This window comes from Mandrillus leucophaeus, unplaced genomic scaffold (assembly GCF_000951045.1).
Source record: "Mandrillus leucophaeus isolate KB7577 unplaced genomic scaffold, Mleu.le_1.0 Scaffold347, whole genome shotgun sequence".
NCBI classification, from domain to species: domain Eukaryota; kingdom Metazoa; phylum Chordata; class Mammalia; order Primates; family Cercopithecidae; genus Mandrillus; species Mandrillus leucophaeus.
The window spans coordinates 214,562-229,318 of record NW_012103665.1 but is presented as its reverse complement, the minus strand read 5'-3'; the positions used below and the strand labels follow the sequence as shown (position 1 = coordinate 229,318).

The 14,757-nt window shown below is 38.9% G+C and overlaps 1 protein-coding gene across 6 annotated transcripts in view; it reads right to left on the bottom strand.

Moving 5' to 3' along the window:
- SLC12A6 (solute carrier family 12 (potassium/chloride transporter), member 6) overlaps positions 1-14,757 on the bottom strand; it is a 109,285-nt gene that overhangs the window by 74,671 nt on the left and 19,857 nt on the right. The window contains exon 1 of one of the 6 annotated variants that reach the window (XM_011989102.1): positions 12,535-13,044. The exons of the other annotated variants lie outside the window; for them this stretch is intronic. Coding sequence (XP_011844492.1) covers positions 12,535-12,652 — 118 coding nt within the window. The 5' untranslated portion in view covers positions 12,653-13,044. Of the gene's footprint in view, positions 1-12,534; positions 13,045-14,757 lie in introns of those variants that run through there. 6 annotated transcript variants of the gene reach the window in all.

Here is a 14,757-nt window from a genome sequence, read left to right as displayed (position 1 = left end):
AAAAAAAAAATAGCCAGATAACAGCAGCCAGCAGTCAAGCAGCCAGAATGGACCAGGACTCAAGGCCAGTCATTAATTGTATCCAGGCCACTCAAGCCCATCGCTTGCTGTGGGACCCTGCTATAGTGCAGGGAGGTTGGGACAGCCTGACACTGGCGTTGGTAGAACTGAGGGCATCAGGGAAAAATAGTGGGCTCCAGGCAGGAAAAGGTGCAGAGAGATAGTAGAAGGTATAGGCAGGTCTGCCACTAATACTGGGTACTCCAATAATGTCCTTCAAAATCCAGTACATACGCTAAGAATAAGTATTAGATTAACGGAGGCCCCTGAGCAAACCAGTGGTATTTAGTGGAGTGTCCCAAGCAAGAGAAATGTTCTTATAAGACCACTTTTTTGTTTGAGCTCAGATTTGTATAAAGAAAATGCAAATGAGGTAAACTGTGTTCTGAATTCATTAGATCAAGTTGTGTCGAAATTCTTCCAAATATGTGGAGATAAATTCACTAGAAGTTGAAGAACTCAGCAGTGATGAAGTTAAAATTCTAATTCACAGCCTATAACTTATACAACCTATAGTCGTAATTTTCTTCTCAGCCTATAATAGTGAGAAGATAGTGAGCATAATACCAGAGTAGATTTATTAAAGCCCAAAGTATAATATAAAGACAGTTTATTGGGCCAAATCCACAAACTGGTCAGCCAAGAAAAGTATAAATGATACAAGAGGACTGTACTTACACAGTTAAAAAAAAAGAAAAAAAAAATCTCACCAAGAAATAACAAAGGAGGATGGATCTTGAGGCTGTTGTAAATACTACTGTAGAAAATTATGTATAAAGAAGATTACGGGCTAGCCAGGTGTGCTGGCTCATGCCTGTAATCCTGACACTTTGGGAGGCCGAGGCAGGTGGATCACTTGAGGTCAGGAGTTTGAGACCAGCCTGTCCAACATGGTGAAACCCCATCTCTACCAAAAATACAAAAATTAGCCAGGGTTGGTAGTGGGAGGCTGTAATCCCAGCTACTTGGGAGGCTGAGGTAGGAGAATCGCTTGAACTCAGGAGGTAGAGGATGTAGTAAGCTGAGATTGTGCCACTGTACTCCAGCCTGGGTGACAGAGTGGCTCATGCCTATATAATCCCAGCACTTCGGGAGGTGGAGGTGGGATGATTGCTTGGGCCTAGGAGTTCAAGACCAGCCGGGGCAACATAGGGAGATTTGTCTCTACAAAAAAATTAAAAATTAGCCTGGCGTGGTAGTGGATGTCTATAGTCCCAGCTACTTGGGAGGCTGAGGTGGGAGAATTGTTTGAGCCCAGTAGGCTGAGGCTGCAATGAGCCGTAATCATGACACTGCACTTGGTAGCCTGGGTGACAGAGGGGAGAAGGGAGACCCTGTCTCAGAAAAAAAAAAAAAAAAAAATTATGTCATTCTTTGGTTTTGTGGATAATCCAAATGATTTTTCATGCACTGTGGAAACATATTTCACATTTTCTTCATTTTAAAGACGGTTTTGGAAAAATAAACATGACCCTAAGAGACTATCTTCTTAACAAGAAGGGGAGAAAATTGGCCTAAACACCAAATTAGAAACTAAGGAGTTAAAAGGGGAATTAGGGGGACTAAGAGACTACTGTGAACATTTCCAATATTTTAAGAGCCTATATTGATTTCCTGTTACAGTCAAAGGTTAACTGCTTAATGTAAGCGGAATGTAACATTTCCTAAAGTTTTAAACCTAGACATTAAACTAGAAACTATTATTATATATACTGTGTTCTGGAATTTTTAAAAAACATTGTTTTTATTATGTATGTATGTATACACACACATACTTTGAATAGTAAATGTGTCACGATCTTCAATAATTTAGAAAATATAAATGGAATCATATAATATATAAACTTTTGAGACTGCCTTTTTTTCATTTAGCCTAATGCCTTGGAGATTCATGCAAGCTGCTGTGTGTTATCAATACTAGTTCCTTTTTAAAAAAATACATTTTGAAACATAAACTACAGACTTGCCGTGGTTTGAATATATCCTCCCAAAAAGCATCTGTTGGAAACTTAATCCCTAACGCAACATCATTGGGAGGTGGGGGACTAATTAGAGGTAATTAGGCCATTAGGTAATTAGGCCACACTCATCAATGGATTAATGTCATTATTAGGAGTGTTTGTAACAAAACAGGGAGTTTGGTCCCCTTCTCGCTCACTCCCTCTTACCCTCTCTGCCCTTCTGCTATGGGAAGATGCAGCACAAAGGCCCTCAGCAGATGCTGGCACCTTGGTCTTGGACTTTCCAGAGCATGAGTCAATAAATTTCAGTTCATTATAAATTACCCAGTCTGTGGTATTCTGTTATAGCAGCATGAAATACACTAAGACAATATCATATAATTCGCTCATTTAAAGTGTTCATTTAATATAGTCACACTGTTGTGTGGCTGTCACCACAATCTAATTTTACATTTTGGTCTCCCCACTAAAAGAAACCCTCTACCCATCAGCAGGCAATCCCCATCTCACTCTCTCCCAACCCTATCCAGACCAAACGACCATTAATCTAACTTCTGTCTCTATAAATTTACCTATTTTGGACATTTCCTATAAATGGAATCATACAACATGTGTGTGTGTTTTTTTGTAACTAGATTCCTTAACTTGCATTTTCAAGCTTCATACATGTTATAGCAGGAATCGGTACTTTGTTTTTATTGCCAAATAATATTCCATTATATGGCTATATTACGTTTTATCTATTCATTCGACAGCTGGAGGACATTTGGGCTGTTACTTCTTTATTAGCTATTATGTATAATGCTGCTATGAACATTCCTGTACAAGTGTTTGTGTGGAAATATACTTAATTACTGAGACATATGGTATTTCTATGTTTAACTTTTTAAGAAACTGTCAAATTGTTTTCCAAAGTAGTTGTACCATTTTACATTGTCACTAGTAGCGGATGAGAGTTTCAATACTTCACATCCTTTCCAACACTTGATGTCTGTCTTTTTGATTATAGCCATCCCAGTGAGTGTGAAAAAACTGTATCTCATTTTGGTTTTGACGTGCATTTCTTTAATGACTGATGATGTTGAGCATCTTTGCATGTGCATATTGGTGCTTTTTCCTCTCCTCACCTTAATTGAAAGCTGTTACTTCCTTTTCTTTTTTTTTTTTTTTTTGAGATGGAGTTTTGCACTTGTTGCCCGCAATCTCGGCTCAGCGCAACCTCCGCCTCCCAGGTTCAAGCGATTCTCCTGCCTTGGCCTCCCTAGTAGCTGGGGTTACAGACGCCTGCCACCACACCCGGCTAATTTTTTACTTTTAGTAGAGATGGGGTTTCTCCATGTTGGTCAGGCTGGTCTCGAACTCCCGACCTCAGGTGATCCACTCGCCTCAGCCTCTTAAAAAGTGCCGGGATTACAGGCATGAGCCACCGCGCCCGGCTTGTTACTTCCTTTTGTTCCCCACAGTTTTGAGGTTCTGCCCTGACTTATCATATTGTAAATATTATTGTTCTCTGAACTATGCATCCTTTGGTTAAAAACCATACTTAGTATTTACATAATACATTCCCAAAGAGTCTGTCATTTCCCATTATTTCTGTCCCTTTGATCTTGTGAGCTCTGTTCTAGGTCACTTGTTATTTGGCCAAAACCCCTTCTTGAATTTTCTCAGAGGAGTTAAGTGGGTATTATACTCTTGAAAGTTTTGTATAGTTGTATCATGTTTCCCCCGCATAGGGGAGAAGTATCTTCAAGGGAAATACTTGGCCAAAGCAAGAAATTCTAGATTCTTTAAATTTACCAGCTTATAATCAATTTGTTAACCTATGCCGTATGTCTAAATCCAGCCCAAAATTTAAAAATCTTTTGAATATTTTATAATACACTAAAGTTATACTTAATATATTTTTATATTCCTAAATATTGCTTTGACTATAGAATTTAAAAATTAATCAATATGCATATTTTATAGAAATTTTTCTCTTTATAGAATTAAATCAGTTGAAATCTGTTGTATCTCTCGTGGGGCAAAAGTAGCAGACAGTTCACAGAGGGTTAGTACACTAAGCTAGAAAAATTTTGGAAGTGAGAGATCTAAAAAGCTGGTGATAACAGCATTCAAATAGGAAATTAAAGTGTCTGAGATAGTAATATGAGAAAGAAGGGTCACAATCTAAACAAAGTTTTAAGATGTAAAAATCTGAAAGGAATCAAATTTGCATTCTTACATTAAGGTCTCAGATATAGTAAAAAGAATTGTGAAGGTATTTCAGAGAGGTATTAGTATTTCTGACAATGGTTGGATACAGAGGGTTGGGGAAGGAGGCAGGAAAACATGCCTCACAGAGCCAACTTTAAAAAAGGATAAACTTTTGACCCTGAGATTTTAAAGCATGCAGACCTAAATTTCTGTTAGTTAGACTGGTAAAAGCCTCCTGTGAATTGTTAAAAGGACTAGAAGATGAAAGGCTTTTCAATTGTCACTATAGAAAAGATTTTTATTGACACAGAGAAGCTCTGTAGTTGTCTATTTCAATCTATTTTAATGTTAGTGAATAAAAGGAGATAACCTTTTTTTTTTTTTTTTTTTGAGACAGGGTCTTTTTTTTTTTTTTTTTTTGAGACAGGGTCTCACTTTGTTGCCTAGGATACAGTGCAGTGTCATGATTATGGATTACTGCAGCCTCCAACTCCTGGGTTCAAGCAGTCCTCCCATCGCAGTCTTCCGTGTAACTGTGACTACAGGCACACACCACCACGCCGAGCTAATCTGTGTGTGTGTGTGTGTGTGTGTGTGCGCTTTCAGTCGAGACAGGGTTTTGCCATGTTGTGCAGGCTGGTGTTGAACTCCTGGGCTCAAGTGATCTGCCCACCTTGGCCACCCACAGTGCTGGCATTACAGGTATGAGTCACCAAGCCCAGCCTAATCACCTTTTTTAGAACATAAGCTTTCATGGGTAACAATCATTTAGTTAACAGTCTAACATCCTGTGGATTTAATAGAAATTTGTCTCATAGTTTGCTCTCCTACCATTTGTATTACTTGTGAGTTACTATTTGGAGATGCTCTTCAATACCAGTACAGGTTCCTCTCTCTACTGTTCTATAGGTCCATTTCTAAAAATGTCCTTAGAACCTTATTTTAAAGGAGGGAAAATCTTCCAAACTGCAATCTGTGTCCAGTGAAGACAAGTTCATCAATTCAAATTTGCCTAATCCACAGGCAATATAAGATTTGAGGAGCAGGGGAGAAAATCTCGAACAATTATTTCACAAAAATACTAACCATGATATTTATTTTTATTTTTTAATACATGTATTTTCAGGCTAGCCAAAAAATGAAGCAGTGGGAATAAATATTTAAATACATGAATGAATGGAACATTTATATCTGATTAAGTAAATGTAATAATCAGTAAAACTTTGTTATATTGGTCCTATTTTTAAAAATCACAGTTTTGATAATGCTCACATCAAAATCTGTGGCTCGGGCACATTAAGACATCAAGTAACCTCTTCTTATTAGTAAAAAGCTAGAATTTGGCATCATGGTATAGTGGGGAGCACGGAGAATTCAGAAGTTGAACATTGGCTCTGCTACTCACCATGTGGCGTGAGGCAAGTCACTTATTCACCAGCCTCAGATTATCACTAAAAAGGCAATAACCACCCACTATCCCACAGAGTGGGGAGAGGATGAAATTAATAACACTTCCATAAATGGCCTCAATCTACCTCTCTCCCTCATCTCTTATCTCTTTACCAGATGCCCAATGTGCTAACTACCCTAAACTTTTATTTCCCATGCGCTATACCCTGCTCTCATTCCTTTGTATTGTTCCTTTTATCATTGCCTCTAAACCTTCCTGCAAGAATTGTGTCCCTTCCTCTGAGATACCTGTCCAGGGCTCCGTCCATTATCTGTTATCCAAATCTGTTTCTTTTTCTTATTAAACCACTAAAGGTAGTTCTTACTTTTGAGTGCTGTCACATATGTATTAAGTGCTTTACAGATGGTACATAATCCCATGTAATCCTCACGACCACCCTGTAAAGCAGGTACTGTTATTCTCTGTTATATCAGTGAAGGAAAGTAGGCTTTGAGAAGTTAAACAGCTTGGCGAAAGTCACTCAAGTAATAATTAATAACAAATTATCGCTACTAATAATTAGTAATAATTAGTAGGACTGGGATTTAAAGTGAAGTCTCTGACTCTCATTCTGCTGCCTTTGGTGGGGATCCTCCTGTACATCTTATACTTCTGTAGCCTTAGGAAAAAGGTAAGTACAATACCTGACATATTTACACTGAACATGTGTTTGATGAATAAAAAAGGCACGGAGCATGTCTTATTCACTGAGTTGCTTATTACATGCCAGATATTTACCTTAGGACCTGGAGATACGAAAATCATCTGACAAGGTCCTCAAGGAGCTTATAATCAGTGTACCAGGCGAGAGAATCAAGTAAACAGATTATTATAATACAGTGTGTGGTTAAGTACTGTTTCTGTGCACAGGCTGCTGAGAAAACAGAATGGATAGGAAGAAAACAGTCAAGAAAGATGTAAGGAAAGTCTGAGTTTCTGCTTTTCTCTTGGAAACCCAAATTAAGCAGGGTTGTAATATACAGGCATACTTTGTTTTATTGTGCTGTGCTTTATGGTGCTTCACAGATACTTTGGGGTTTTTTGTTTGTTTACAAATTGAAAGTCTGTGGCAACCCTATGTCAAGCAAGTCTTTTTAGTGCTGTTTTCCCAAAACCACGTACTCACTTTGTGTCTGTCACAATTTTGGTAATTCTTGCAATATTTTTAACTTTTTCATCATTACTATACTTGTTTATGATGATCTGTGCTATTGAAATTGCTGTTACTATTGAAATTGCTTTGGGGTATCATGAACTGCACCCACAGAAGACTTAATCCATAAAAGTTGTGTGTGTTCTGACCACTCCACCAACCAGCTGCTTCCTTGTCCCTCTCCCTTGCCTCCGGCCTCCCTATTCACTGAAACACAACAATGTTAAAATTAGGCCAGTTAATAACCCCACAATGGCCTCTAAGTTTTCAAGAGAAAAGATGTTGGACATCTCTCACGTTCAATCAAAAGCTTGAAATGATTAAGCTCAGTGAGAAAGGTAAGTTAAAAGCCTCCAGGCCAAAAGCTAGGTCTCTTGCACCAAACAGCAAGTTGTGAATGCAAAGGAAAAGTTCTTGAAGGAAATTAAAAGTGCTATTCCAGTGAACACATAAATGATAAGAAAGCTAAACAACCTTATTGCTGATACGGAGAAGGTTTTAGTGGTCTGGATAGAAGATCAAACCAGCCACAACATTCCTATAAGCAAAAACCTAATCCAGAACAAGACCCAAGATGTCTCTTGGTCTTCAATTCTATGAAGGCCAAGAGAATTGATTAGAGTGCAAAATAAGTCTGAAGCTAACAGAAGTTGGTTCATGAGGTTTAAGGAAAGAGGCCATCTCCAAAACGTAAAAATGCAAGGGAAAGCAGCAAGTGCTTTTAGAAGCTATAGCAAGTTATCCAGAAGACTGAGCTACGATCAATGATGAAGGTGGCTTCACTAAACAACAAATTTTCACGGGAGAGGAAGCAGTCTTATGTTGGAAGAAGTTGCCACCTAGGACTTTCATAGCTAGAAAGGACCAAGATGATGCCTTGCTTCAAAGGACAGGTTGCCTCTCTTGTTAGGGGCTAAGGCAGCTGGTGACTTTACATTGAAGCCAATGCTCATTTACTGTTCTGAAAATCCTAAGACCCTTAAGAACTATACAACAAGTCAGGTGTAATGGTGCACATCTGCAGTCTCAGCTACTAGGAGGCTGAGTTGGGACAATCACTTGAGCACAAGCGTTCAAGGCTGGCTGGGCAACATAGTGAGACTTCTGTCTCTTAAAAACAAACAAACAAACAAACAAAAAAAAGGATTATGCTAAATCTACTCTGCTTATGCTCAGTGGAACAAAGCCTGGATAACAGCTAATCTGTTTACAGCATGGTTTACTGATTTTTTTTTTTTTTGAGATGTAGTCTTGCTCTGTTGCCCAGGCTGGAGTGCAGTGGCCCAATCTCAGCTCACTGCAACCTCCACCTCCTGGGTTCAAGCTATTCTCCTGTCTCAGCCTCACAACTACCTGGGATTACAGGCATGTGCCACCACACCCAGTTAATTTTTGTATTTTTAGTAGACACAGGGTTTCGTTATGTTGGCCAAGCTGGTCTCGAATTCCTGAACTCAGGTGATCCACCCACATTGGCCTCCTGAAGTGCTGGGATTACAGGCGTGAGCCACTGCGCCCAGTCGGTTTACTGAATATTTTAAGCCCACTGCTGAGACTACTGCTGAGCCTTGCTCAGGAAAAAAAGATTTCTTTCAAAATGTTACTGCTCTTCGACAATGCACTGGTCACTCAAGAGCTCTGACAGAGATGTACAGAGATCAGTGTTGTTTTCATGCCTGCCAGCATAACATCAACAACAGCATCTTTGATCCATCTGCAGCTTATGGATCAAGCGATTATTTCAACTTCCGACTTACTTATGAATTACATTTTCTAAGGCTGTAGCTGCCATAGATAGTGATTCCTCTGACGGATCTGGGCAAAGTACAGTGAATATGATTCACCCTCCTAGATCGCATTAAGAACATTTGTGACTCATGGGAAAAAGTAAAAATATCAACATTAGGCTGGTGAGTGTAATGGTGTTTACAACTAACTGATCACAACCAGTTATAGATTTGTTTGTTCCTTCTCTCACTCCTACTCCTTCACTTGACCAGCCTTAAAAAAAAAAAAAATCAACATTAACATTGGGAAGCAGACCCTAGCCCTCATGGATGACTTTCAGGGGTTTGAGACTTGAGTGGAGGGAATAATGCAGATGTGGTGGAAATAGCAAGAGAACTAGAATTAGAAGTGGAGCCTGAAGATGTGACTGAATTGCTGCAATTTCATGATAAAACTTGAATGGATAAGGAGTTGCTTCTTATGGTTGAGCAAAGAAAGTAGTTTCTTGACATGAAATCTGCTGATGAAGATGCTGTGAACACTGGTGAAATGACAACAAAGGATTTTAGAATATTCCATAAACTAAGCAGCAAGGTTTATAATGATTGACTCCAATTTTGAAAGAAGTTCTGCGGGTAATATGCTATCAAACAACATTGCATGCTACAGAGAAATCTTTCATAAAAGGAAGAGTCAATTCATGCAGTTGTTCTATTTCAAGAAATTGCCACAGTTACCACAACCTTCAGCAACCCACCCTGCAGCAGCCATCAACACTGAGCCAACACTCTCCACCTCCACCAGTAAAAAGATTATCACTCGCTGAAGGCTCAGATGATCATTGGCATTTTTTGGTAATAAAGCATTTTTTAGAGCCAGGAATGGTAGTACATGCCTGTAGTCCAAGCTACTCAGGAAGCTGAGGCAGGAGGGGAGGACCACTTGAGCCCAAGAGTTTGAGTCCAGCCTGAGTAATATAGCAAAACCCGTCTTTAAAAAAATAAAAAAATAATAATTTTTAAATTAAGGTATGTACATTGTTTTTTAAAGACACAATGCTACTGCACACTTAACAGACTACAGTATAGTATAAATATCATTTTTATATGCAGTAGGAAGTCAAAAATTCATGTGACGGCTAGGTGCAGTGGCTCACACCTGTAATCCCAGCACTTTGGGAGACAGAGGTGGGTGCATCACAAAGTCAGGAGACCATCCTGGCTAACACAGTGAAACCCCATCTCTACTAAAAATACAAAAAAATTAGCCAGGTATGGTGGCATGTGCCTGTAGTCCCAGCTACTTGGGAGGCTGAGGCAGGAGAATCGCTTGAACCTCGGAGGCAGAGGTTGCGGTGAGCGAACATCACGCCACTGTACTCCAGCCTAGCGACAGAGTGAGACACCATCTCAAATTTAAAAAAAAAAAAAAAATTCATGTGACTCATTTTATTGCAGTGGTAACTAAGCCCACAATATTTCCAAAGCATACCTTTTCAAAAAATTAGATTATCTATATTCACACTTCATTTTATCTCAAATTCCTCATCCGTCCCGTTCAAATAAATCTCATATTTTAAATACAAATTTTAAAGGATGATTTACTTTCTAAACATGTTCAGTTTATACGATACATATTTTTCTCTTCATACAAATTTAGAAGAAAAAATAATGAAAAAGGCTACTGGTTATATAACTGGCCAGTGTTGGACGTGCTTGTGAAAAAAACCATGATCAGTTTTAAAAAAAACTGTTTTTTTTTTTTTACACTTAGGAGAAGGGGATAAAACTCACTGCATGAAAAGCAACCACTCCAAAATATCATGTATCTTCAAAAACATTTTATTCCTAGGTTTAAAAAAAATAACTTTTAGATTGTTCTCACATTTCCCTCCTTCCTACCCTTGAATTTAATCTTATAATAAAGGCAAGTGCAATTTAGATAATATATTACCAGTAGTTGTTAACTTGCTAAGCAATAGTTTATTCAAGTAGGCATTTTCTGGGCTGCTATGGAAAATGCCAAAGTAAAAATGCTTATTAAATTCAATTTAGATCATATCTGTCTCTTCTTCCTTGTTAAAAGCAATTACTATGGAAGAAAATAAATTAAGCCTAATAATGTCACTCATTACAAAGTTGGGTACTATCAAATTTTTATGGCTTTTACAGGTAGTTGCTAACAGATTGAATGATTTTAACACTTTCTTATAATCTGAAGAAAGCAAATTTCTGCAAACATAATGGGACTAGTAAAGATGAAATAATAAAAGACAGTAGAAGTGGTGGAGAAAGGAAATTTAAAAAACAAATGAAATGAGGCACAGATGGACTTCGCTTGTAACTTATGAAATTAATGAAGACAATAGCAAAGACAAGAGCCTAAACGGATTAATATCTAAGGAGGGAAAACATAAGCAACAAAGAAAGTGTAGCTTCAAATACACGTAAGCCTTACTATCATATTTGGGATTAAGTAAAAAATAAGTAAATAAATAAATATGCACAGGCCTCAGAGAGACCCTAATTGAGCTGAAGTGGAGTTGTAGAGAATCACATTCAAGGTCAAAGTAGATTAAACTTGCTTTCCACTTTCCATCATCCTATTCAGCGAAATGAAAATAACTTTGGGGACAAAGAGTTTACATAAAATTTTTTTTCTGATATTCCCCTAATAAATTCTCTCACTAGAAGGAAAAAACAAAAGGAACATTTCCCTTAACAGTTTGTATCTTCAAATAAGATTCATAAAAATTCTCTAATGGTTTTAAGAAAAAATAACCAACCGCTGTTTACACCAGGAACTGCAATGTGTTACATGCTATAAAGGAAAGTGAAAATAATAGAATCATGGGATTAAAAGTAATTTTGAGGCTGGATGCAGTGGCTCACATCTGTAATCGCAGCACTTTGGGAGGCTGAAGCGAGGGATCACTTGAGGTCAGGAGTTTGAGACCAGCCTGGCCAAAATGGTGAAACCTTGTCTCTACTAAAAATACAAAAATTAGCTGGGCATGGTGGCAGGCACCTGTAATCCCAGCTACTTGGGAGGCTGAGGCAAAATAATCGCTTAAACCTGAGAGGCAGAGGTTGCAGTAAGCCGAGATCACCCCACTGCATCCAGAGCAAGACTCCATCTCCAAAAACATAAAAGTAATTTTGAGAGCTTATTCCCTTATCCTTAATTCATATAACCAAAGAAGCTGTTCACAATTTACAGACTTGAAAAATAAGGGCCTTCAAATTACAACTATATTTAATACTGTAATATTAACAAAGATTTAATTGCTTGTTTAAAAATTCAAAACCACAATTCCCCTAGCAAGTGTGAACTGTTACCATTTAAAGAAAGTAACAGGGATAATCACATTCATGAAATACTTTTTTTAACCTGATGTTATGCTAGTCACCACAATGCCCATCGATTGTACTTTTGTTCTGCCATTAATAAATTCTTAGACCATTCACTACTGAATTACTGTTCAAGCTGGCAAACTCAGGTAAAATACTGAATAACCTGAGAAGTCACAAGTACAGTCAAAGTCCACGGTACAAAACTACTGAACCATACTCCCTCTTTATATAATATTATATAAACTACTAAGTTTAAATGTCATCCACTCGTTGGGTTAAAAGTCTTCTCCAAATACAATCTAAACTGTGAGGAAAAAGTGAATTCTAAATTCCACATAAATTGACTTCTAATGTGCCTTTCTTTTTGCTTGAAAACTCTTCAAACATTGCCACTGATTCGGTTTCACCTGTTGGTAATGAACACAGAACTCATTGTGGTTAAAAACAAACCAGTGTGTGAGAAAAGTAAGAGAAGTTATCAGATATACAGGGGAGTGAAACAAGTAACTGAAAAACACCTCAACCACAACACTTTCCTCTGTCCTAAAGAAGGCATTTTGAGTTTTGATATTCTCGTTACCTCTTTCATGAAAAATTTTATAGGTTCCAAAAGCTCCCAAGTTGCGTACTCACCTGGTTCATCTGAGTCCTGAATCCGGGCTTTTATGTCTGCTAAACTAGGCTCTTGAGAGACGGAAGCCGCTGCCCCCTCCTCTGGGTCCTCTACCTTAGTCACAGTAAAATGTGGCATTGTTATAGTTAGGTAATACTTTGCTCTTTCTGTATTTAAACTTCCTTCCAATTAGTTTTCCCTGCCTACCTCTTCCTTGCTGTCCTTTCAGACTGTGATTCCTGCCCATAGGAGACAGCGGCTGGGATTCGGGAAGTACTTTAAGCCCACGTGACCTACAGCCCTAAGGGAGTGGAGCGCTTGAAGACACGCCTTCCACAGTGTTTATCATTCACTTAAAAGGATTAAGCACTCCACCCTCGCTTATTGTTATTAACCTGAAGAACCCCAAGAACAGTTTAGCCTGCTTTCCCAAAGCTGCCGAAACCTGGAGACTGGACAGAATTCACAGTGAACTACTGTCCACCGCTTGCTCCTCTATTTATTTCCTTCACTGACTGAAGTTGTCATCCTTATCTGCAGGTCATGATCTCAACCTCTGCCCTCATCTTTCACACAAGAAAGATTAGGGAACAGTTCACTTTTTTTTTTTTTTTCCTCTTTGAGACAGGGTCTCGTTCTATTGCCCAGCCTGGAGTGCAATGGCGCCATCTCAGGTCACTGCAACCTTCGCCTCCCGGGTTCAAGCGATTCTCCTGCATCAGCCTCCCAAGTAGCTGGGACTACAGACATGCGCCACCACTCCCGGCTAATTTTTTTTCTTTTTTTTCTTTTTTTTTAGTACAGACGGCGGTCTCACCATGTTGGTCAGGTTGGTCTCAAACTCCTGACCTCAAATGATCCGCCCACCTCGGTCTCCCACAGAGTTGGATAAACAGGCACGAGCCACCGTGCCGGCCAGGAACGGTTCATTTTATACTGTCCTCTTTAAAGAAAGGCTGGCACTACATCAACCTAGAATATGAAAGATACGGCTGTGCGCGGTGGCTCACGCTTGTAATCCTAACACTTTGGGAGGCCAAGGTGGGCGGATCACCTGAGGTCAGGAGTTCAAGACTGGCCTGGCCAACATGGGAAACCCCATCTCTACTAAAAATACAAAAATTAGCTGGGCGTGGCAGCGCATGCCTGCAGTCCCAGCTGCTCAGGAGGCTGAGGCAGGAGAACCCCTTGAATCCAGGAGGCGGAGACTGCAGTGAGCCAAGATCGGGCGCTGCACTCCAGCCTAGGCAACAGAGCGAGACTGTCTAAAAAAAAAAGAAAAAAAAATACATATATATATGTTTAAAGAGTTCAGAACTTTTGTATTGTACAGAGTGGTTGTTTCAAAGAAAATTAAAAAAGTCCCAGAAAATCCCTTTAAGTGGTGTACAGTTCTTTTAGCATATACTTAAATATTTAATTCTTGATACATTTTATCAGACAACTGTATCAAGTTCTCAACTGACAACTTTAGAGTATGAGGTTCCACCTCTGTACTTAGTAGGGCAGTTCAGTAAATTGAACCCTGTGTAATGTCCATATTGATGATGTAGTATAAGGCCTCTGTTATTGGCAATGCCTTCCATTTGACAAGTAAGGTTGTGCTAAATTTAACTGAAGCAATGATGCTTTGAATTCTTATTCATTCAGTTATACACCACTTCTTGCAGCACTATTCACAACAGCCAAAATATGGAATCAACTTAAGTGCCCATCAACGCATAAGTATATAAAGAAAACGTGGAATATATACACAACAGAATACTATTCAGCCATAAAAATGAAATCACGTCACTTGCGGCAACAATGAATGGAACTGGAGGTCATTATGTTAAGTGAAATAAGCCAAGCATAGAGAGACAAATATCACATTTTCACTCATACATAGGAGCTAAAAATGTGGATCTCATGAAGATAGAAAGTAGAATGGTTGTTACCAGAGGCCAGGAAGTGTGTAGGGGGAAGGGAGGATTAAAGAGAAAAAAAGAAGGTAAATGTAAAAGCACAATCATGTTGATAATTGATTTAAGCTAGCAAGAATACTGGCCTTGTTTTGGAATAAACATTTTTTTTTTTTAAAGGAAGAGACAAGCCAGGCGAGGTGTCTCACACCTGTAATCCCAGCACTTTGGGAGGCTGAGGCGGGCGGATTATGAGGTGAGCAGATCGAGACCATCCTGGCTAACACGGTGAAAGCCCGTCTCTACTAACAATACAAAGGGCTAATATCCAGAACCTACAAA